Here is a 25,066-nt window from a genome sequence, read left to right on the forward strand (position 1 = left end):
TCTCCCTCTTTTGACTCTCTGATGACACAGCTTGCATTTGACAAAGCAAATGTCATCTGCAACTGTGTCAAAAAAGGACCACGCACTGCAACTCTTGTGAGCGCCCGGTTTGCCTTTGGAAGGAGGAATGCTCCTAACGGGTGCCGAAGTGGAGGGTACAGGCAACCAAGTCTTCCCCCTCCCTCTGCCTCCTGTTTTGGCCGGTAGGGGAATCTCTTCCTCCGAGCTGCTCCCACCACCTTCCTGTTGCTCACGCCATGATGGGTCAAGGACCTCATCATCTTCCCTCCCCTCTTCAAACAGCTGCTTCTCCGGGGTTGTCTCGCCAGCACCGTACGCACCAGAAAGTGGCAACTGAGTCTCGTCATCATCTGATGCGTACTGAGGTGTGCTGACCATAGGCACTGGCCCACTCGCCTCTTCAGATTCAGAGGGACAAAGAAGTTGCGCATCACTGCATACTCCCTCTTCTTCACATTCAGGAATGCTGCTTGGCTGGCCCCCTCTTTCCAAGCCAACAGATTCCGAGAACAGAAGTAGAGATTGTGATGGCTCCTGTCCATGTCTCTCTGACTGCCTGGGCACTTTGGCAGGTGGTGAAGAGACAGATGGTTGCTCTTCGGTGCTCTGACCCTGAGAGGATGCGGAAGTAATTGAAGTCGATGCGTTAGCTGCCATCCATCCGACAACGGCTTCAATTTGTTCCTCCCGCAGCAGTGGGGTACGTTGAGGTCCTACAAAGCTGCGCATAAAGGACTGTTGCCTGCTAAAACTGGGGGATGCTGATCCACTGGTGCCCGCAGCAGGCCCAGAATCCCCACGTCCTCTACCTGTAGAATCCCCACGTCCTCTCCCTGCAGAATCCCCACGTCCTCTCCCTGCTGAAACTCCACGCCCACGCCCACGCCCCCGCGCCTTACTCCCTGCCTTCTTCATCTTGCAAGACTGCTTAAGATAGGCAAAAAAGGACAAAGGGGGGCCTTAGTGTGCTTATTCCTGAACAGCTGGTTACAGGTACAAGAAACACTAATTTTATGAAGTGTGTGTGTGTGGACTAGACTTTAATAGGAGCTGATGTGGCCTACACAAGTTCAAAATGTAGTGTTTGGTGAACTTTTTATGTGGTTTCTTTGTTTGAAACAAACTCAAAGTATGAGAACAAAGAATTGAAACTGATAGTATCACCAACTTTTTGGAGCTATTACAATGCAGGCAGGTAACCTACAATGCAAAAGATGAGGCTCCAAAAAAATTGGGTAATACTAATCTGGCTGCGCCGGCAGGGCACAAGCCAGAAAAAAAGGCTCCTCTATCTACTCCTATATAGTGTTTGCAACCAACCAATGTTGATGGATACGGATGGATGCACACTAATAGGAGAAGAAAAAATGAGCTGCACTCAGAGACAAATATGTGTGAGGCAGTGACGCACGTTGAGCGTCCTACAACCAGACGTAGCTGCAGGACACTCTACTCAGCGTGAGCTGCACTCACACACAGTCAGAGACCTCTCAGACAGCCGTCAACAGTGCAGCTAAGTGGGCACTGGCACTGACAGGCTGCAGAAAGGCTCCGCTGTGTACTCCTATATAGTGTTTGCAACCACCGTAGATGGAGACGGATGGATGCACACTAATAGAAGAAAAAATGAGCTGCACTCAAATAAAAATATGTGTGAGGCAGTGACGCACGCTGAGCGTCCTACAGCCAGACGTAGCTGCAGGACACACTACTCAGCATGAGCTGCACTCACACACAGTCAGAGACCTCTCAGACAGCCGTGAACAGTGCAGCAAAGTGGACACTAGCACTGAAAGGCTGCAGAAAGGCTCCGCTGTCTACTACTAGTGTTTGCAACCAACGTATATGGATACGGATGGAAGCACACTAGATTGAAATTATTTAAAAAATGCAGCTCAAAAAATAAAAGATGTATGAGGCAGCAGTGATCACACTGGGTGGCCTACAGCCTGACGTGGCTGCAGGACCCACTCCACAGCGTGAGCTGCACTCACACAGCCCTTGCAGACAGCTGTGAAAACAGCGCTGCTAGGGAAAAGCAAGCTACAGTGGTGGTTTATGTAGCCTGGATAAAGCACAATATTGTTTTTAGAATCGCTATTTCTAACTGTCCCTCACAGTCTTCTACAGCAGCCTGTCCCTAACTGAATTCACAGCAGAGTGACCAGAAATGGCGGCTGCGGTGGCTTTTATAGTGCATCATGACATCATTTCGGCAGCCAATCACAGCCATGCCAATAGTTAACATGCCTACATGCCTAACAGGATGTGCCCACACTTCGGAGGATTCCCATTGGCTTAATCAAAGCAAGCAGGCTCATAGCATGATGGGAACTTCCTATTCCGATTCCGATCCCGGAATCCGATATGAAAAAAGTATCGGAATTAAGTATCGGAATTCCGATACCGCTGATATCGGCCGATACCCGATACTTGCGGTATCGGAATGCTCAACACTAATTGTAACCTAATAATTTTGAAGTTATTTATTATAATTCACAGTGCTCTCATAACCATTTTCATAATATAGACAATGGGAGAAACTAGTGGATATATACAACTAGCCACTATAATAAGGGCAAATAGAGAGAAGTCACCATAAATGCGGTGCATATTTACCTGCAGTCATGTTACCGTCTGGCTGTGTGGACCTGTGACGCACCCCGACACGCGTTTCACCGCCTCTGCCGTTTCATCAGAAGGTCAAAAAGTGTATTAGGCATGCTGAGCATAAAAAAAAAAGCTTGTGAGAGAACACAGGACCTTACGGCTATACTAGTGTGGAACACACAAATGATTATTATTCCCATAGTTTTATTACATGTCTCATTTTTTAATAATTCTACAGATTTATTCACATATTATGACTCTGTGTAAGCTTTGTACAGCCTATACTATGTATGCTTTACAGCTAACCATAAAGTGCTTTTAGATCTACTGAACCTCCATTTGGTAACCTATATAGTTACGCGCTTGACTGATACTTATTATTATTCATTTATTTGCTTACATAGCGCCATTAATTCCACAGCACTTTACAGACTTCACCATCACTGTTCCCTATGGGGCTCACAATCTAATTTCCCTATCAGTATGTCTTTGGAATGTGGGAGGAAACCGGAGAACCCGGAGGAAACTCACACAAACATGGGGAGAACATACAAACTCCTTGCAGATGTTGGCCTTGGTGGGATTTGAACTCGGAAACTGGAAAGGTGCTGCAAAGACACTTTGCTGCCCATTTTGCGCCTATAATAGGCCATTGGCCCATACTGTACCACCTTATGCTGCTATTTTTACATAAAGGCATGTAGAGACTTTAAAAAAATTTTTTAGCACAGGAACATTTTTTAACCCAATTGTAAAAACTTATTATTATTACAAGAATGTACTTTGTTCATGGGAAAACCCCTTTAATGATTAAAGTCTAATTGAATGATTTTTGCTCGTGCCTCACTTTCTGATATTCCTAACCCTATCACTCTTTTAGAACCAATTATATAACAATATTATGCTCAAATACTCTGGAAAACAAGCTCACAAAAAATTATACAAATGCCCTAATTGCATTTAACTTAGCAACAAAGCAGCGACAACTACAGAACCGCCACAATGCACAAAGGAGATGTCATCCATATATCTAGGTTAATAAAATAGGCAATATTCTGATCTGGGGATTAGAGATGGCCAAGAACATTTGTATCATACGTCCATACAGATTTTCCCATTAGTGTGTAACACACAGAACAGCATTTCTATAGCAAATCGTGTCTCTGCATATTTAAGAAACACCATTATCATATTTTTATTGAATTCCTACAGGGGTAAGGATTTATTATTCTTAAGTGAGGGGGAGAAGATTTCCCTCAATTTGTTTGATGAAGAAGCTCAGAAAGGCCCAGTGGAACTTCTCAGCAGCTTGGCGCAGACAGACATCAGCTCGGTGTACAGGCTCGGTGAGTTCTGGAATCTACGACTATGGATACATTGATGAGTTACCGTTCCTAGCAGTAAGCAGAAACAAAGCGGATGTTGATGTGACTGACATTGTGCTGCCTATTTGTGTATTGGGGATTTCGTTACCCTTCTACTGTCAGGGGACCCTGCTAGTCTCACCATCTAATCCTCAGTCTGTTACATCTCATTTCCTTTCATTCACCTCCTTAGCATACCACATTGCTTCTAGTGTCTTTTACTAATGCTCAGTTTACATGTGTCTCACAAACCCACCGCTGACATGGGTATGTCAGCGGACGGAGGGATGCGACGCACTGCTGACACACGACTATCACAGGCACAGTGGGGGCTTATCTTAGTTTTCCCACCGCTGGCATCATGTGACAAAAAAACAGCAAGCTTGTCTTACCCTAACAATTTATCACAGGGGGGTTATTTTGGATGCCCCACCACTGCTAACAACCTTCCACGAACTGCAGGGATTTATGTATATCCCACTTTCTCAGTTCCACTTTGGAACTCGCAGCTCTCAGGTCAGTCAGGGAACTACACCTAGGATAATTAGTCGCCGGACGGGCTACTTGTTGTGCACGGGTGATCAGGCCACTGCAGTGAGGGAATTATCAATGCTTTGGCCACAGCCACCCAATCACCATATAACACCCTTCCGTCACTGCCAGCTAGCCCAACCAACCAAAACACACCATGCCGCCACCAGCTCCAGATTTCTCTGCTTAAGTTATAGACTTAATAGAGGGGTTTGAAGCCAACCCAATCAGTAGCGTAATTATCTTAAGGCGCATAAGTTCGTTTCTTAGAGCATGAAGGCAGACTGATAAATTTTATGATTTATTCCCCAAAGGGGGCAGTGATTACAAAGATAAAATGATTTTACAAAGTTGAGACATCAGATATGTACATTGCAAATATAAAATAACAGGGGATTAACATAGATCAACACTTACAGTTGTTTAATGGTCTTTAGGCAAGCCATGTGGCCGGGGGAGAGGCAGCCAGCCATACATCTCCACTTATCTGGGAGGGGGTCCTGTCAGCACAGACTTTGCAGCTTAACTGACCAAAACTTATAACGACTATATCTAGCCGAGGGTACCTTGTATAAACAAGCACATGGTATCATTCATTGTAGTTTGTTGAATGCAATAATTAAAAACTAAACATGCCGTAGTTCCGTTACACCATTTGGGAGTAATCCATATCTCAGTTTCTTGGGGTGCTAGAACCGTGAAAATTAGGGGTCAGAACTTCGGTTTCGTGCCCTACGCACGGATGTGGTTTTTATATCTGTCGCGTATGGTTCTTGCGATATGATTGCTTTTAATATTTCCCATAATTGGATTGGCCTCATAGCTAGGACAAAGAGATTCCTTTCACGTAGCTAATCCACATTCCTTAGCTGGAGAGAATGCACAGGAAATGGCCGGTGTCCTATTACCAGCGGGCAGAAGGGACACATACACACAGCTGCTAAGGAGGGGATCACATCTGCAGCTGTGACAGGCTACAATATCATCAGTAGAGTAGCAATGGGAGATTCTGGAATGTTCTGCAAAATCGTATCTTAACATTACAATGTGTGAACCCCGGCTGTTGACTAACCACCATGTGCCAAGCCCGGCTGTAGACTAACCACCATGTGCCAACCCCGGCTGTTGACTAACCACCATGTGCCAACGCCGGCTGTTGACTAACCACCATATGCCAACCCCGGCTGTTGACTAGCTACCAAACAATTACATGAAAGCTGATAGGCAGCTGTTTAATAGCCTGTTTACACAGACCGACTACACTTCCATTCAAGCAGATAGCTAATGAGATTGTTCTGTTTGCATATAATATTATTTTTGGCAGCAGATATCCTGTTTATACAGGTCACTGTGCTGTCGAGAATGATGTTTTTTTAAGCTAGCTAAAAATAATAACTTTTGGCTCATTAGTCATGTGATTGCTGGTCTGTTTAGACAGCATTAAAGTTCCTGGAGCACTCATTCCCCAAATTATCGTCCTATCTAATACCAGCATAAAGAATAAATAATCTGCAGTGTTGTAGGGATTGTCTCTTCTTCACAATTTCTTAATATAGTGTCAGTTAGGGCTTATGAATATCGTGAAATAGGGGGTCTTTGTGATGCCCATGCATTAGCCAGAGTAAAGAGCCAATTGAAAAAAACAGGTACCAGGTTATTGACTTCTACAGGCTAACATTCTAGGCATGCCCTGATCTGGGCATAGGTCACTGTGAAGGGAGAGGGAGAAGTTGGACTCTTACCATCACCTATCGGGAATGGTGGATTTGTGTAATCTGTATGTGCAGGTACTAACGTTCATTGTAATATTATCTGTAAGGAGAATATGAGTCAAGTATTAGTAGCTAGTGTAAAAATTGCAAGATTTCTGAAATATTTTATTAATAAAGACAGCAATATGTAAAATAGAAAATAAAATGTAAACATTTTTAAAAAACAACTGTAATATAAAAAGCTCATTAAAGCAATAGGTCATTTTCTGATTATACAGTATATTCTCTTTAAAGGGCACCTGTCAGGTGCTTTTGCTTCCTAATCATCCACCACTACCATACAGCTCTGCTTCAGTTCTTTCTATATTATGGCTTATTAGCCCTAGTAGATTTTTAATTTTGAGAAAAAAAAAATTAAAACCCCTCACGCTGTAAGCAAATTCCCAGTTGACATTCAAGAAGGTGGAGACACTTTGCAGACAAGCCAAAATAGTCGTGTCCTAATCCTACCCATTGTATTTTTTTTTATATATATTTTACCGCTGGAGTGGTGTCACTAATCTACCGTAAGTTTCCTGCACTTATCCTCATACTTACCAGTCGCCATTTTCTTCTGTTATCCGCGCCTCTCCGGTCGGTCTCCATCAGTCACCTGCCGGATCACTCCAGAGATTAGGAGGTTACAACTCAATGTAATTCTATGAGAGCCAGAGTGAGGCCAGAACGATGCTCTCAGACTAACATTGAGAACTTGTGACTGTTACGTTTGACTTCCGGTCAGTCAGAAATTGCAGTCGCAAGATGTAGGTGCAGAGGCTCATAACTTAGTTTCTTAGTAAATGGCATAATGGTTGTGTTCAGTACAGATTGCAGAGTAACAGAGTATTTCTTGACCCACTCACTATCTGTCACTAAGGTGCAGTACCCTGTGTTCTCGCCTGGTCAGATAAAGATTCAACTTAGTCCTCCACAACCGATTGGACATATTGTCAGTAGCCCACTCCACACTAGCTTCCTACGGGAATTGCACCTCTGTCAGCTCTATCTAATGACACTGCAGGTTCTCACTGTCAGTGAAGAATCCCTTTGTATATTAGTCACACGGGTCAATGTTTGTCACAGTGACATCTTTCCTGCCTCTATACTCCAACCGTTAGATGGTAACTATCTTCTGTGACACCGTTCTCTACTTTCCATTTGATTCTTTATTGCAGCACACTTTGACTTTTGGCCTGTAGCTGTTCGATGCTTCTTTCTACTTCAATAACTCCCTGACTAACAGGAAGTAGCTACCTGTACAAGATGCCCTTGTTACTCCTCCCCACCTAGGCTAACACTGACTGTTAATTCTATCTTGGGGTAATAAGCTGCTTGCACAATAAAGAATATAAAATCACGTAACTATGTCACATAAAACAGAAAATCCATACAATGACATTAGAGAAGTCTTCAGAGAGGGTGTTTGGATATCTTCTCCACCTCTACAGTCATTAGTATTATTCCCAAAAAAAGTTAAGTTATCCATTATCCATGGCATATGGAATAACTTGATGATCCCAAGATTGGTTGTCTGGAATCCCAAAAACTTGGTGTTATAACCCCATCAAGCACTTTTGTGTCACATTTTACATTTACCTTCCTGCTGCAGACAGGTCCATAGGTCAGTCCACTTCCCTACAGTCCTGTAGAGAGTGAATGGAGCGGTGGTTGAGCATGCGCACTGCTGCTCCATGTAGTCAGAAGACAAAAGTACCCTATTCTGGTGATTTGTAGTGCTCTAAGAAGTCGAACCTCCAATGATCAAGAAATTTTAATCTTTCCTGTGGGTAGATAATGTCCTGTAATGGGTATACTACTTTAAGTATATATAAAGTAGATATCCATAATACAAATGATGGAAGATCAACTCAGTATTTTCATTACTTCATCTATATAGCAAAATAATGTACTTTAAATACTTTTGAAATCTTGAATTTTAAACTTTCTTAAATTGATGTCCCTTTAGTTTATGGTGAATACAAATACTAATCTTTGTTAGTGATAGAAGATACTTTTCTGGTGACACTGTTAAGATATAAGGATCTAATGTCCATGTTTGGTGAGATTGATGCTCTAAGAGCCTTTTAGTATTGCATGGTCTTTACTTCTGAACTTCTGAAAGTTTTTTTTTCAGTGATTTCTATGCAAAAACATTTTTTTTCTCTACCATAGTGAAATGTGTAATTGGATCGCCCCGTGCTGAAGCAGGGCCGAGGGGTACTCTGAGCCGGGCCCGTTGATTTCAATGTGAGATGTCATGACAGCGGTGACCCGGTCCGTGGCCCTGGGCGTCCATTGTAAAAGGGGACTGTTGAGTGTGTGGATGACGATTAAAGTTTATAAGTGAATGATTCGTGACGCCACCTGTGGTGTTCGGCAATGGAGGTGTTAAGCCGACGCTGCAGACAGATCCTCTGGGACAGATGGTGTGGTGCAGCAAGGATGGTGTAGCCCTCCACAAGCAGGGCTGTAGTCCCAGGGCAGTGTAGATGAAGTGACGGTGAGGGGAGACGTGGATGGTGCAGTATTAGGCACAAAGGTGTAGCAGTGCTGAGTGGGTTGGCACAGGAATAAGAGGAGGACACCAGGGCATGCAGTTCCAAAGCTTTACTCAGTCTGTTGTGCATACAGGTGCCCGCATCCGTACCATGTCCTCTGGGCCAGGAGCTCAGTCAACCTTCAGGCAAGATGAATAACTCTGTTCCAACACTCTGCCAACATATGTGCCTTTTCTGAACGTCTCCTTTCTTGCGCCTATAATGAAGTACTCACAGTGCTGAGTTACACTGGAGTTCCTCCTTTCAGATGTTCTTAGAACTCTACTTGTATGTCAGACAGCTGTAGCCTGCTTCGGGGACTCCTTACTACCTAGTCCCGGCTCACTCACGTTGCTGTTGTACCCCCAAGTCTTGTGTGGGAATAAAGTGGTGACAACTTCTATTCCTCCGGTGTCTGTCGCAGGACCATTAGTATCCATACAACCTCGGGGACCGGACCTCAGCCGCGCTGTGAACTTGGGAAGGGTTCTGCTCTAACCCTAATCCTTAGTCCTTCTCTCCTCACATTCCGTACTAATCCTTCCTTCTTATGGAGAGAGTCAGGCTTTCCATCAATGTTCCTCTCCTGTGCCAGCGGACCCAGGTCACTGAGGTCGGCTGCAGCACTTCCTTCATCCATCCCACTCAGGGGATCCTCTCTCACAGACTGACTGACTGAATCCTTAACTCTTCCCGCTCTTTTGGTCCAACTAAACTCCACCCGCCTCCCAGCATGCTTCGTGTTCCAAGCAGGGAGCCACCAAAGGGTGCTTTGCTACACTACTGTGTTGTGTGGGATGCAGGTGTTGGAGTGTCGTCAGGTGTCTCCACCTTACCTGAATGGTGGGGTACCACACCTCAGGAGGAGGTGCAGTACCTCTGTGGCGACTGAACCCTCAGGGGCGCCACATAATCATGTTTACTTATTCTAAAATATGAGCTCCTAACAGCTGATCAGTGGGGATGTGGGGTTTTGGACCCCAACTATGTGATATTTATGATCTATCCTTAGCGATTGTGAGCCAACGACTGAAAAATATAAAATATTAGAGTAATGGGGGACCCACTGCTGAGACTTCCACCCATCTTCAGATTAGGCACTTGTGTCCCCTATTTGAGCAGTGGTCATACATGCTGCTGCTCTATTCGACTTCTATGTGACTTCCACAGATAGCAGTATTCTCAGCAATTCCTGAGTCCCATAGACTTTCTATAGAACAGCAGCACGTGTGCACAACCACCACTACTATCGACCAGGGAATGGAAGTCACCTGATCTAGATACTGTTATAGAGGCCTGTTTGACTCTAATTTATTCCATTGGTTGAGTAGTGTGTGTAATTTTTGTGCTGTCATGCAGTGCAATTAATTTTTTGCTGTCTTTTTTAGATGGTCTGGATCCAGTCGAAATATATCTGAAATCTATGCCAGGTAAGACAGATTATTAACTAAAAGACATAAATATATAGTGCGTGTATGTATATTAATATATATATACACATATATATGGTATATACAGTATGTGTATATATATATATATATATATATTTGTTATTTCTAAGCACAGTTTTATGTTTCACATGCATGTACTCGGACAAGCTTTATTTATAGTGATGGTTATTTCCACTACCCTTTAAAGTTAACTTTCACATTCTCCTGTTTCCTTTTATGAGAGAACAGCGCACTATGAGAAATGGCATAAGCCATAAGTCTGTGGCGTGGATATAAACATACATTTTCAATAATATATGTACAGAAATAAAAATGTATAATAAATGTTCAAAATAAGAGATCCATATCATTCTGGCATATTTTTTTAAGTGGGATTCTTAGATTAAGCCAAGATATATAGTAGATCTACGGTAGTTTTTATACTTTTCTTTGTAGGTAACGGAGAGGTAGGAGTTCATTGTAACACTTGAATCTATAATGAATAAACAGTGTATAACAAATACAAAAAAATTCCAGAAATACTCCCACAAAGTGTAGTAAAAAGTCCTCAAAATGTCATATGTACCAGAAAATGGTACTACTAAAAACGACATACAAGTACAAATAAGCCTTCATCCACTTCTTTTGTTAGCGATATAATTTTCAATTTTTTTTATCAGAACATACATATACACTCACTGGCCACTTTATTAGGTACACCTGTCCAACTGTGTGTTAAGACTTAATTTCTAATCAGCCAATCACATGGCGGCAACTCAGTGCATTTAGGCATGTAGACATGGTCAAGACAATCTCCTGCAGTTCAAACCGAGCATCAGTATGGGGAAGAAAGGTGATTTGAGTGCCTTTGAACGTGGCATGATTGTTGGTGCCAGAAGGGTTGGTCTGAGAATTTCAGAAACTGCTGATCTACTGGGATTTTCACGCACAACCATCTCTAGGGTTTACAGAGAATGGTCCGAAAAAGAAAAAAAATCCAGTGAGCGGCAGTTCTGTGGCCGGAAATGCCATATTGATGCCAGAGGTCAGAGGAGAATGGGCAGACTGGTTCGAGCTGATAGAAAGGCAACAGTGACTCAAATTGCCACCCGTTACAACCAAGGTAGGCAGAAGAGCATCTCTGAACGCACAGTGCGTCGAACTTTGAGGCAGATGGGCTACAGCAGCAGAAGACCACACTGGGTACCACTCCTCTCAGCTAAGAACAGGAAACTGAGGCTACAATTTGCACAAGCTCATCGAAATTGGACAGTAGAAGATTGGAAAAACGTTGCCTGGTCTGATGAGTCTCGATTTCTGCTGCGACATTCGGATGGTAGGGTCAGAATTTGACGTAAACAACATGAAAGCATGGATCCATCCTGCCTTGTATCAACGGTTCAGGCTGGTGGTGGTGGTGTCATGGTGTGGGGAATTTTTTCTGGGCACTCTTTGGGCCCCTTGGTACCAATTGAGCATCGTTGCAACGCCACAGCCTACCTGAGTATTGTTGCTGACCATGTCCATCCCTTTATGACCACAATGTACCCAACATCTGATGGCTACTTTCAGCAGGATAATGCGCCATGTCATAAAGCTCGAATCATCTCAGATAGGTTTCTTGAACATGACAATGAGTTTACTGTACTCAAATGGCCTCCTCAGTCACCAGATCTCAATCCAATAGAGCATCTTTGGGATGTGGTGGAACGGGAGATTCGCATCAGGGATGTGCAGCCGACAAATCTGCGCCAACTGTGTGATGCCATCATGTCAATATGGTCCAAAATCTCTGAGGAATGCTTCCAGCACCTTGTTGAATCTCTGCCACGAAGAATTGAGGCAGTTCTGAAGGCAAAAGGGGGTCCAACCCCTTACTAGCATGGTGTACCTAATAAAGTGGCCAGTGAGTGTATATATATATATAAAACACAAATTATTATTTGTCAATGTATTAATTGTTCAAAAGTAATAAAACATAAGTTGATATTGCACTAATCACAGATACCCAGAGAATAAAATTAGCAACTTATTTGTGCACCTTGTGTATGGCATAAAATTTTAAACAATTGCTGTTTTTTTTCTATTTCTCTCTGGTTAGTAAAAGTTTGATAAAAAGTTATATGGTGCCCAAAAAGGTTCTACTGAGAAGTTCAACTCATTTCACAAAAAAAAAAAAAAAAAAAGCAATCTAGCCACATTGACAAAACAAATAAAAGTATTATGGCTTCTGGAATGAAATGTTGAAAAAATAAAAGAAAACACTACGTTTTTTAAAGTCCCAAATTTGGCCAGTCTTTAATGGGTCAATAGTAATTTGAAACCATTTTCTAGATTTATCGCTTTAGAATTAGAAGGGGGATTAAGAATTGGGCTTAAGACAAATCAAGCTGGAGCCTTGGCAGATGATACGATACTTATTATAACAAATATTTTCTATCCAAAAAAAACCAAACAAAACATTATAGATAAGTGGAATTTTGTATACGGTTTATGGTTTAATAGAAGGAAATTTATAAAAACTATTGTTTTACTTTGTGTTTTAACTTGTCAATGTCAGAAATTTTTACACCAACTTCTTATGGAAAGAAGTAGAACCTAGATTGCTCTTCACTTTACCAACGTGTCTTAGCATAAGAGGGGGGAGGTGAGTTTTGGACAAATAACTGCTATACAAAGGTCCTAACTCCTAAGCATTATGTTTAACCCCTTCATGACCAGAGCTATTTTCGGTTTTGCGTTTTCGTTTTTCGTTCCCCTTCTTCCCAGAGCCATAACTTTTTTATTTTTCTGTCAATATGGCCATGTTAGGGCTTGTTTTTTTGCGGGATGAGTTGTACTTTTGAACAATGCCATTGGTTTTAACATATCTTGTACTGGAAAATGGGAAAAGAATTCCAAGTGCGGTGAAATTGCAAAAAAAAAGTGGAATCCCACTGTTGTTTTTTGTTTTGCTTTTTTACTAAGTTTACTAAATGCTAAAACTGACCAGCCATTATGATTCTCCAGGTTATTACAAGTTCAGAGGCACAAAACACTTCTAGGTTCTTTTTTATCTAAGTGGTGAAAATTTTTTTTAAACTTTGTTAGAAACAAAAAGTTGCGCCATATTGATATCATTATCATCTCCATTTTTCGTGATCTGTGGTTGGGTGAGGGCTTATTTTTTGCATGCCGAGCTGACGTTCTTAATGATACCATTTTGGTGCAGATACGATCTTTTGATCGCTTGTTTATTCGGACTCCCATGACAGCACCACGAGAGAGGGGATCCGCCCTATAGGAACAGGAAACCTACAGATACAAAAGGGCGGCACCTCTCCCACGCATCAGTTGGTTTCCTGTTCCTGAGGGGACGGGATCCTACAGAAGATTTGGATCCCAGGCCGGCCAGCCGACACCGGTAGCGAGGGGGTCTCCTACCTCGGCCTTGTTCGGATTTCCTGGAGGACGCCACGGTGGGCCAGGATGGGTGTCACGGCGGTGGCGTGGACAGCAGGGAGCGGCGTCTGGAGGATGTCCGTCTCCAGGAATTTAGCCGCCGCCGGTAAGTATACCCCCCCGGGGATTCCCGGCTCCGGCGGCGCATATGGGTTGGCAGCGCTGTGCAGGGGGCTGCGACCGGGCGCTGCTCCGGAGCTCCCGGGCGTCCCGCGGGGCTTCCGGCGTTTCCGGGGTAGCGGTGACGTCAGGGGGCGGGCGGAGGAGGCGCTTCCGGGTCAGCGCGCCACTGCGCATGCGCAGCGATTCCAAGATGGCGGCGCCCATCGGAAACACCGATGGCGCGAGTTTGGGCGCCAGCTGGGGTAGGGAGCTCCGTTAAGGGGGGGAGGGGCGCGGCATGGATACTGCTGACCGGAGGAGGGGGTATTTAGGCGGGACCCGGGCAGGGTTCCTTGCCTTGGCCACATTACTACATGCAGCAGTGTGCAGCAGCAGCAGCAGCAGTGGTAATGGAAAGCGATCGAGAGCAGCAGCAGCAGCAGCGGCAGAAGCAAGGGCAGCAGCGGCAAACATCACTGCCGCCCCTGGATGACCTTCGGCAGGTCAAACAGAAAAAGAAAGGGTCCCGTGACAGTAATGCGGGACGAAGTGACCAGTCCACTCATAAAAGCTCCTCCAGGCAGACAGGAGCATCGACCGAAAGAAATCCCCCTCGTTCTCCGGTACTTGATTGTGGCACTGGTAAGTGATCTTCGTGAAAGTTCACTCAGTGACGGGACCCCCCTTCTGTGTTTTTCTTTTCTAGGGAAAGAAAGCTACAAGTAAAAATAAGCATAGGGAATGCGCACTCTGTGCATGCCCATTACCGGATGCGTGCCTCAAAAGATTGTGCCCCCCTTGTATTCAGCAGACGGTGGCAGATGAGTCGCCTGCAGTAGCGGCGAGTTTGAGAGACATTGTCAGGGTAGAAATGAGGGAAACCCTAAAGTCCTTGTCTCAGCCGTAAAGTCTAAGGGGCGAGGTCCCGGCGGAATCTGATTCCTCGGTAGAGTGGAGAAAAAGTAGAGACTCCCAGGCTTCATCTCCCTCGTCCTCCTCAGGAGAAGAGGACTCGGGGCGATTTTGTCTGCCTCTTGACCGGGTAGACAAGCTGGTCAAAGCAGTCAGAGGGACAATGGAGGTAGAAGAGCCTAAGCCCCATTTATCCATGCAGGATGTCATGTTCGGTGGGCTGGAACAGAGGAAGCGGAGAGTCTTTCCGTTAAATCAAAAGATACAGGATCTGATCCACAGAGAGTGGAAAAAAACGGACAAAAGAGGGTCGCTACCACCAGCCCTCAAAAGGAGATACCCCTTCGACGATCCGGCAGTAAGTTCTTGGGACAGAGCCCCCAAATTAGACGCTGCCATTGCGAAGGCATCAAAAAAATCCTCGCTCCCCTTTGAGGACATGGGAGCCCTTAAAGATCCCTTAGATAGGAAAGCTGATACTTTCCTGAAAAACACCTGGGAGATGGCGGCCGGGTCCTTAAGACCAGCAGTGGCTTCAACGTGCACGGCCAGGTCCATGATGGTCTGGTTGGACCAGTTGGAGTCACAACTAAAACAGGGTACATCAAGACAGACAATTCTTGGGGCCCTACCGACCATCCAAGAGGGAGCAGCCTTCCTGGCAGATGTCTCAGCGGATGCAGTGAGAATGGCCGCCAGAGCAGCAGGTCTCTCTAACGCAGCTCGCAGAGCCCTGTGGCTAAAGTGCTGGCAGGGAGACATCCAGTCCAGAGCAAAGCTCTGTGCGATTCCATGTGAGGGCGAATATTTGTTTGGGACTGTCCTAGACGAGCTGCTTGAAAAGGCGGGGGACGACAAGAAAAAATTCCCAAACCTTTCATCAGCGTCCTACCATCGCCCATTTGGTAGAAGGAGATTTGGCCAGGGGAGAAGGCGCAACTCTTCGCCTGTTAGAGATCGACCCAGATGGGAAGACAGAAGGAGACGAGGTACGGGCTATATGTTTACACGCTCGTCGAGAGATCAAAAGAAACCAAATCAATGACTAGCGGTTCCCGTAGGGGGTAGACTGTCATCCTTCTTCCCGGCATGGTCACAGATTACGAATAGTGACTGGGCGCGTAAGGTAATATCCACCGGGCTTAGGTTGGAGTTTACCCAGATCCCGCGGGACACCTTTAAACTGACCCCCTTAAGATCTTCTCATCTCGAACAAGCGGCTTTAGAAGCGGAAGTCTTGAGCCTATGTCAGAAAAATGTTCTGGTAGAAGTTCCAGAGGCTGAAAGAGGAAGAGGGTTTTACTCTCCCCTGTTTCTAATCCAGAAGCCTGATAACACATTCAGAACGATTATAAACCTTCGTTTCCTTAACGAGTTTTTGATTAATCATAAATTCAAAATGGAGTCCATTAATACAACAATAAAAATATTGTTTAAAGGTTGTTTTATGGCAGTCATAGATTTGAAAGACGCGTACTATCATGTACCTATCCATACAGACTTCCAGCAGTTCCTGAGGGTGGCAGTTTCTGTAGAGGGCACAGTACGTCATTTTCAGTATAGAGCCCTTCCCTTTGGTCTCTCAGCAGCACCCAGGGTTTTTACAAAGTTAGTGGCCGAAGTTATGGCTCACTTACGGGAGGTGGACGTCTTAATCATTCCATATTTAGACGATTTCTTGATTGTAGGAAAATCGATGGGTCATTGTAAATCCCAGATAGAAAAAGCTAAATCCAGGTTAGAAAACCTGGGATGGATTTTAAACTACGAGAAATCCCGACTCCAGCCCTTAAAAATACAGAAATTTTTAGGGTTGATACTAAATTCAGACACTCAGCGGTGCCTGCTACCACTAGATAAAATACAAAAGATACAGGAGCAGGTTCTTCGGGCAATGGATAATCCATCTATGACCCTCAGACAGGCCATGTCCCTGTTAGGTTCTCTAACTTCATGCATCCCAGCAGTATGGTGGGCACAGTTCCATACCAGAACCCTTCAAAACGACGTCTTGATTAATAGCAGGGCCCTTGGAGGCTCCTTACAGGGTCGGATGTGTCTAAGCCCCTCAACTGTTGCATCACTGAGATGGTGGCTTGAGAGCGAGAACCTAGCATCAGGGGTGCCCTGGATAACACAGATAACCCGTATTATAACCACAGACGCAAGTTCCTTCGGTTGGGGAGCCCATATGGGGGACATAGTGGTACAGGGCCAGTGGGATTCTAATTCTGAAATCTCATCCAACCAGAGAGAACTATTGGCGATAGAGCGGGCAGTCAAGAAACTCATTATCTACCTGCAGGGCCATCATGTGAGGATACACTCGGACAACCAGGTAGCGGTAGCATATGTCAACCTCCAAGGTGGAACCCGCTCCAGCGCTCTGATGCAGATAACAGAACGGCTCCTCCAGATAGCAGAGAGAAATTGTCTATCTTTGACTGCGCTCCACATCAGCGGAAAGGACAATGTAAGAGCAGACTTTTTAAGCCGCAAGGCTCTAAGACAAGGAGAATGGGCTTTGAACAAAAATATTTACCGCCAGATTGTCCTCAGATGGGGCCAGCCAGAGGTAGACCTCTTTGCCACCAGAAAAAACAGAAAAGAAAGATTGTTCTGCTCTCGAAACCCCAGGGAAAATCCCCTGGCGGTGGATGCCCTACTGATAAGATGGGATTTTTCTCTGGCATACGCCTTCCCACCATTGAATCTTCTTCCTCTGGTAGTCAGGAAGATCAGAGAGGATCAGGCAAGAGTCATACTGATTGCCCCCTTTTGGCCCAGGAGGACCTGGTTCGCATGGTTGAGGACCATGTCGGTAGGCGATCCCTGGGTACTGCCGAACCTTCCGGATCTCCTCTACCAGGGGCCAGTCAGCCACCCACAGGTAGCGGGACTTCATTTGACGGCGTGGTATTTGAAAGGTCACTATTAAAAAATAGAGGGTTCTCCAAGAACTTAATTGACACCCTCCTAAGAAGCAGAAAATTAACCACCACTAATATCTATGCTAGGACCTGGAAACGCTTCCTGTCCACCTTTCACTTTGACATCAGAGATGGAATTCCCACGAAACATATTCTGGAATTTCTCCAGAAAGGTTTCAAATTGGGTCTCTCAACAAGCACGCTAAAAGTACAAGTTTCAGCCTTAGGGGCCCTGTTTGCAGCTGATATTGCAAAAGATTATTGGGTAGCAAGGTTCATCAGAGCAGCGGCCAGATCGAGACCTATACACAAAGACAGATGCGTACCGTGGGACTTAAACTTAGTCCTTACAGCCATGACAGAAAGTCCGTTTGAACCTTTAGATTCCGCCTCACTAAAGATTATATCCCTTAAAACAGCATTCCTGGTAGCAATAACATCCGCACGTAGGGTGAGCGACATACAGGCACTCTCCAGATTGCCTCCTTACACAGAGTTCTTACAGGATAGAGTGATCCTGAGGCCAGATCCAGCATACCTTCCCAAGGTAGCAACACAATTCCACAGGACACAGGAGATAGTTCTACCTTCCTTCCTCCCTAACCCAACCAACCCTAAAGAGCAGAAACTCCAGGCGTTAGATATTAGAAGATGCTTACTGACATATTTAGCAGCCACGGATCCTTGGAAGAAGGAGAACGCATTATTCCTATCCTTCCAAGGTTCCAGGAAAGGATACAGAGTATCAAAACGCACATTAGCAAGGTGGATTAGGGAGGCTATCTCTCTTGCCTACACAGCAGGTGGCGGTCCGGCTCCACAGAACCTGAGGGCACATTCCACTCGGGAAATGGCATCATCCTGGGCGGAGAGATCTGGAGTATCAATTGATCAAATATGTAAGGCGGCCACCTGGTCATCTCCTTCCACCTTTTTTAACCACTATCGGTTAGACATGGGTGCCTCCTCAGACCTCACCTTCGGGCTAAGGGTGCTGCAGGCTGTAGTCCCTCCCTAAGTTAGTTTACGTCTCTGTAATTCTCTCGTGGTGCTGTCATGGGAGTCCGAATAAAGTATTAAGTTACGTACCGGTAACGGTATTTTTCGGAAGCCCATGACAGCACCCGTAGTTCCCTCCCTTGTTCACGTGTTCACGTATAGGGGTGCACTCCTTTAGAAGATTGTTCATAGAATCACCATATGTGGGAGATGGTATGAAATAATTCGGTTAAATAGGGTAGATAGGTTGTATATATCATATGTTGTGTACTAACCATGGTAGCCTCTCAAGCTCTGTAATCCAACTGATGCGTGGGAGAGGTGCCGCCCTTTTGTATCTGTAGGTTTCCTGTTCCTATAGGGCGGATCCCCTCTCTCGTGGTGCTGACATGGGCTTCCGAAAAATACCGTTACCGGTACGTAACTTAATACTTTTTGCATTTTAATGCAATGTCATGGCGACCAAAGAAAAATAATTCTGACGTTTTTAATTTTTTTCTCGCTACGCCATTTAGCGATCGGGTTAATGTTTTTTTATATTGATAGATCTGGCGATTCTGAATGCAGTGATACCAAATATGTGTATGTTTGATTTTTTTATTGTTTTCTTTTGAATGGGGCAAAAGGGGGTGATTTGAACTTTTATTTTTTTTATATTTTTATAACCTTTTTTTTTATTTTTGGCATGCTTCAATAGTCTCCATGGGAGCCTAGAAGCTGCCATAACCCAATCGTCTCTTCTACATACAGGTGATGATCAGTTTGCCTGTATGTAGCTGAATTACTCACTTGATATTTGCGCCGACCATAGGGTGGCACTCACAGCAAGCCGGGAGGGACAACAATTGAGGTCTCCAGGAGACCTATGGTTGTCATGCCAACCCACCAGTGACCCACATGACGAGGGTACCCGATGGGCGGATTTCTGGCACGATTGCTGGAAGCGCATGTTAAATGCCAGTATCAGCATTTGACAGCGGCATTTAATGGGTTCCACCCGTGGCTGTTCCGAGCACACGTCAGCTGTTCCAAACAGCTGACATGTCCCGAGAAAGATGTGGGCTGTCTACCGGAGCCCACATCAAAGGGAGGGTGTCCGATATCGACGTACTATTACGCCCGATGTCAGAAAGGGGTTAAAATCTTAGTTGCAAAGTTAGCAAAGAAAATCAACATAATATTAAAAAATCAGCTTCTGTAATAAAAACAACATTCAGATTCTTAAACAATTTCATGAAATTATCTTTTGTAGAATTGGTGCGAATCAATTTGAAGGACCCAGTCCTTAAGCCATGTCAGTAACCTGTTGCCATAGGACTGCAGTCGTTAGAACCACTTCTTACTTGACAGTATTTGCGGATCTTCTTTTCATTAGCCAGCATGACACAACATTATCGCTGTAGCGTGACGCATATGTAATGTTGCACCAGAGCTAGACACAATATATAGTTCCTCAAAAAATTAAGAAAAAAAGATTCCGCCATATAAATTCATGTAAACCTAGAGAGACTGTGAAGGAGAATATGCTCCACAGTATTTCAGTATATCAAAGTTTATAAGAAATGTAAAATACATAAGTTGACTAAAATACAGCCAAGTACCAGTTGTCAATAAAATCAACACATAATAAAGACAAAATACAGAATACACCAGCTGTAACCCTATGAAATGTTCATATATTATGGCAGGTAGAAAAGTATAGTAGGATATGGGCCATGTATGTTAACAATACTCTAGCATACTGTATGTACACATTACTGTTAGCCATCACTAATTGAAAAAAGTGCCAAAACTATATGAATGAAACATGCATATACGTTTGCTAGTAAGCTTGGTGAATGCTCAAAATATTTAGATAAAAATTAGACAGATCTTGTAACTGGGAAAAAATAACATATAGTTTATTTCTAATAATCTAGTTCCAATTTTTCCACAGTTTCATTTTTTTTTATTAACTATCATAGGATGAAATACAGTCTCTCAAATATTCATTAACAAACAGTTAGAGCTCTTATTACCCCCCTTCATTTTTTCTTGTGTTTTTATTATTTTTTGTATGTAAAGTGTAGATACTGTGTAACAAGTTTTAAATGAGATATGGAAAATTTACCGTATTTTTTGGATTATAAGATGCACTTTTTTCCCCCAAAATTTTTTGGGAAAATGGGGGTGCATTTTATAATGCGGATATACAATACCTGCCACGGTGGAGCAGTGTCCCAGGGTCGCTGCTGGAGGAGGCAAGAGTGGAGCGTTGCTGCAGGCTGCAGACTGGGATGAGGTGTTCCGATGTGCGTCGCTGTGGGTGAAAATGGCTGTGGTGCTCTGTGGTTCGGGGGGGGGCGCTGCTAGCATTTTCTGAAACCCCGGAGCCCCCCCGCACATCGATTACTGCAATGCGGTGGCCTCTGGGAAAATGGCCCCTGGGGGGCGGTGCATGCTCAGATTGAGATCTTGGCAACAAGATCTCATCCCGAGATCTCGGCACCTTAGATCTAGTTTCCGAGATCCCAATCTGAGCATGCGCCGCCCCCGGCAGCCATTTTCCCAGAGGCCACCGCATCGTAGTAATGGATGTGCGAGGGGTGCTCCCGGCTTTCACAAAGTGCCCGCGGAGCCCCCTTCGCCACAGAGCACTGCAGCCATTTTCACCCACAGTGCCCTCATCCCAGCCTACTGCAAAGTGCTGCTCTTACCTCCTCCAGCAGCGACCCTGCTTCACCGCAGCCACCAAACCTGGTAAGCAATAAGACGCATGGATTATAAGAGGCACCACCATTTTATTAAAAAAAAGTTTTTTTTCTTATTTTTCTCCTCAAAATTTGGGGTGGATCTTATAATCCGGTGCGTCTTATAATCTGCAAAATACAGTAATTTATTATTCTATGCACTTTTGATGCAATGAGTTCTTTTTTATCTACTGTTTTTATTTGAAAATTGGGCTGTCACAATTTTACAAATTAATTAGTTATCCATAATTTATATTGTTTGAATAAGCTTGTATAATGATAATATTGATGGTTTATTTTGATTTTTAACTGAGATCATGTTTAAAATGCATCTAACAGGTAAAATGGTTGTCACAATCTATGATAAAACTATATTGCACTTTTTCAGGTGGAAGGGAAGAGTTTGGTGAAACACAGATTTCTGATAGCTGGGAGGAGATTGAAGCTTTAAGTGAATCTTCAAAATACAGTATATCTGAAAAGTCAAGTCCAGATTCTGAATGGAAATACGTAGTTGAAGGCTTCCATGTGCATGGACAGGAAGATATTGATGACCCGAAATTCTTTGTTGACTTAAATGCCGGAGATCTAGAAGACTCTGAAGTTTTTGATCCTGTCTTGACCTTCCTCAATAAAGAAGGCTATGATTCTCATTTCCAGCCCTTATATGACCTTTCGATGTCTTTTCTCAACTCAACATTTTACGGGTTTTCAGAAGAAGACGACTTGGTAATGTACCTAGAAACATCCCGAAACTGGGCAAAAAGGAATAACATGTCTTGGGCACACATACGATGTTGTTTCCTTCTGGGACGGATTTGTGCCAAGAGGATGAAGTTATCCCAGGCAAGAGTTTACTTTGAAGAAGCCTTAAGTGCCATTAGCCATGGATTTCTAGATTTGCAACTTTTGGCTGCCTTGTATGGGAATTTATCTGCTATCTACTTGAAGCAAAATTTGAAATTAAAGCAAGAGCTTTTGCTGGAAAAAGCTGCTAGTCTTCTAACTTGCATATGTCAGCATAATTTTAGTTCAGAGAATGAGCTTGAGGTGCTAAAATATATTTTTAGGAAAGCTGTGATTGTTAACAATGCCTCTTTAGAATCTCGTACTTGCTTTCTCATTTTCCGATTGCTATATCAGCTAGGAAGGCATGATGATGCCCTTCCATTTCTGGAACGCTTGCAATTTCTTCTTATTACTTCTTGCTCTCAAACTTTGAATTCCAGTACAAGTGTAATGCCCATTTTAAGTTACTTGTATGATAAAAAATACCTGCCTCATGTTGCTTTGGCATCAGCCAGACTGTACAAATCCATTGGCAAGAAAATTATGCCATCTCTTTTGTGGAGAGTTGGTGTAGTTATGCAAAATATATCCAAAATTATGGGTTCTCCAGTAAAAGGCAATCATATTCCAGCTCAAGCTGCTCCTTACTTAAAACATGCATTATCCTCTTCTTATGAAAGTGGCGATATAAAAGCTCAAAGAACACTTTGTTTTCTTTTAGCCAAGCTCTACCTCCAGCAAAGTCTTCTATCTGGTGCCATAGGTTATACTAAAAGGGCTGTTGAACTAGGACGATGGACCAGTGAAGAAGAAACTTTTGAATCTTCTCTGTTTTTAGGTTGGTTATATATTTTGAGTGGCCATTTTGAACAAGCTTGCCATATTTTAATGCCTCTTTTAGACTCAATGCAGGAAACTGACAGTACCACTCAGTGTGGTGTTGTGCATAATCTACTTGCAAACGCACAGAAGAGGAATAAAAAGGTACACGAATCTTCAAGAGGGTACTCATATGCCCTTAAAATGGCTACTGAAACAGGCAACAGAAGAAACCAAGCCATAGCCCTAGGAAACCTTGGGTCATTGGCTGTGTCCTGCCAGGCTTTTATTATGGCAGAGAGATATTTTGTAAAGTCTGTCCAGCTTTTTATAGATGTTCAGGACAGTGGTGATGCAGAAAGAGAGTTAGCCCAGGTTCTGCACTGGTTGGGGAAAATTCTGATTGAACAGCGAAAGCTTGAGGATGGCAAAGCCTGTTTTGAACTCGCATTGCTCTTTGCTATGAAGTCCAATAACTTAAAAAGTGAGTACCAATTATTTAAGATTTATGAAAAGAAATTCCTATTTTGCAAAAACTACACTTACAAGAGGTGTTGAAATTACAACACATTTCTTTTAGCCATTTGGTTAGAAGTTTTATGTTTGTAAAGTAAAACTTTGATTGCATCTTATAGAAAATAATTCAGAAGTGTGAGACTCGGTAATTGTGTTGGCCATATGTTCTTGGAAATTATCTGTCCCTGAGCACTCTGGATGGATTTTACCAATTCTGGCATTTTTGTACGTCTTGATCCTTTTACCCATTGTAAAAGATGCCAAATATATTAAAAATTGCATCCATTTTAATAAATGTGATGAATTTGGTGCATCTTTTGGACAGTACATGCACTAGAAAATTTATGCCAACCATAAGTTTCAGCTACATTGTACACCAGTTTTCTTGCGTACAATATAGTAAATTTGTTGCATTACAATATGGGCAACTAGATTAGTACAAGGGATGGAAGGCCTCTCATATGATCCGAGGTTGGAAATGTTGGTCTTGTTTAGCTTAGAAAAAATACACCTTAGAGGAGATCTCATTTATATGTATAAATATATGTGTGGTCAGTACAAAACACTGGTACATAACTTATTCCTTCCAAAGACCATACTGAGGACCTGGGGACACTGACTACGGCGAAAGAAAGGCGATTCTGGCAGCTAAATAGGAAAGAGTTCTTTACAGTTAGAGCAGTCAGACTGTGAAATACCCGAACACAAGAGGTAGTAATGGCAGACACTATAACAGGTTGTAAAGAATGGGATGGATGATTTCCTCAATATACATAACATTGTGGGTTAGGCCACGTTCACATAGCGTTAACACAGCCCGTTCAACGCATAGCGTTGATGGGCTGCATTAAAGCTATAGCATAACGCGATATGCATTATGCTATACCGCTAGCGCTGATGATTCATCAGCGCTAGCGGTGACGGAGCCTCAGATGCTGCAGCCCGTGTCCGTGGCTCCGTCAGTGTTTGACGGCACATTGCGAACGCATGCCGCTTTACGGCATATGTCGCGATTCGTCACATAATGGGGGTCTATGGCAGCATAAATGGACTGCGTTACACCGTGGTGTAACGCAGTCCGTTAAATGGACTGCCTCAACGCAGTGTGACTCCAGCCTTATAATATAGTTAAATTAATGCCAAAAGTATAATTGTTGGAGAAAGGTTGAACTTGGTGGCCCTAGGTCTTTTGCAACCTATATAACTATGATACACCATGCCCCCTTTTGCTAAAACCCATCCACTTTTTGAAAGAGTACTGGGATGGCCACAAATGGACCAGAAGTTACAAAGTAAAATGATCTAAAAATACCATTTACCACAAATTTTGAGAGATTTTCATGCAATTCTCTAGCATTAGAGAAGCCATGGAAAAGTTGATCAACAGTTAAAGTAAGTCTATCAGCCCAAATTGACAGTATAAACTAAGCATATAGCCTTGAAGGAGATATACAGTCATGGCCAAAAGTATTGACACCCCTGCAATTCTGTCAGATAATACTCAGTTTCTTCCTGAAAATGATTGCAAACACAAATTCTTTGGTATTATTATCTTCATTTAATTTGTTTTAAATGAAAAAACACA

General features: G+C 43.5%; 1 protein-coding gene across 5 annotated transcripts in view; it reads left to right on the forward strand.

The window, feature by feature from the left end:
* The window catches only part of SH3TC2 (SH3 domain and tetratricopeptide repeats 2), a 154,749-nt gene that overhangs the window by 98,998 nt on the left and 30,685 nt on the right, over positions 1-25,066 (forward strand). For all 5 annotated transcript variants that reach the window (XM_073575210.1, XM_073575208.1, XM_073575211.1 and 2 more), the window contains 3 exons: positions 3,844-3,977; positions 10,203-10,244; positions 21,746-23,449. In XM_073575210.1, coding sequence (XP_073431311.1) covers positions 3,844-3,977; positions 10,203-10,244; positions 21,746-23,449 — 1,880 coding nt within the window. The remainder of the gene's footprint in view (positions 1-3,843; positions 3,978-10,202; positions 10,245-21,745; positions 23,450-25,066) is intronic.

This window comes from Dendrobates tinctorius, unplaced genomic scaffold, assembly GCF_039654945.1.
Source record: "Dendrobates tinctorius isolate UK_male_01 unplaced genomic scaffold, ASM3965494v1 ptg000043l, whole genome shotgun sequence".
In the NCBI taxonomy this organism is placed as follows: Eukaryota; Metazoa; Chordata; class Amphibia; order Anura; family Dendrobatidae; genus Dendrobates; species Dendrobates tinctorius.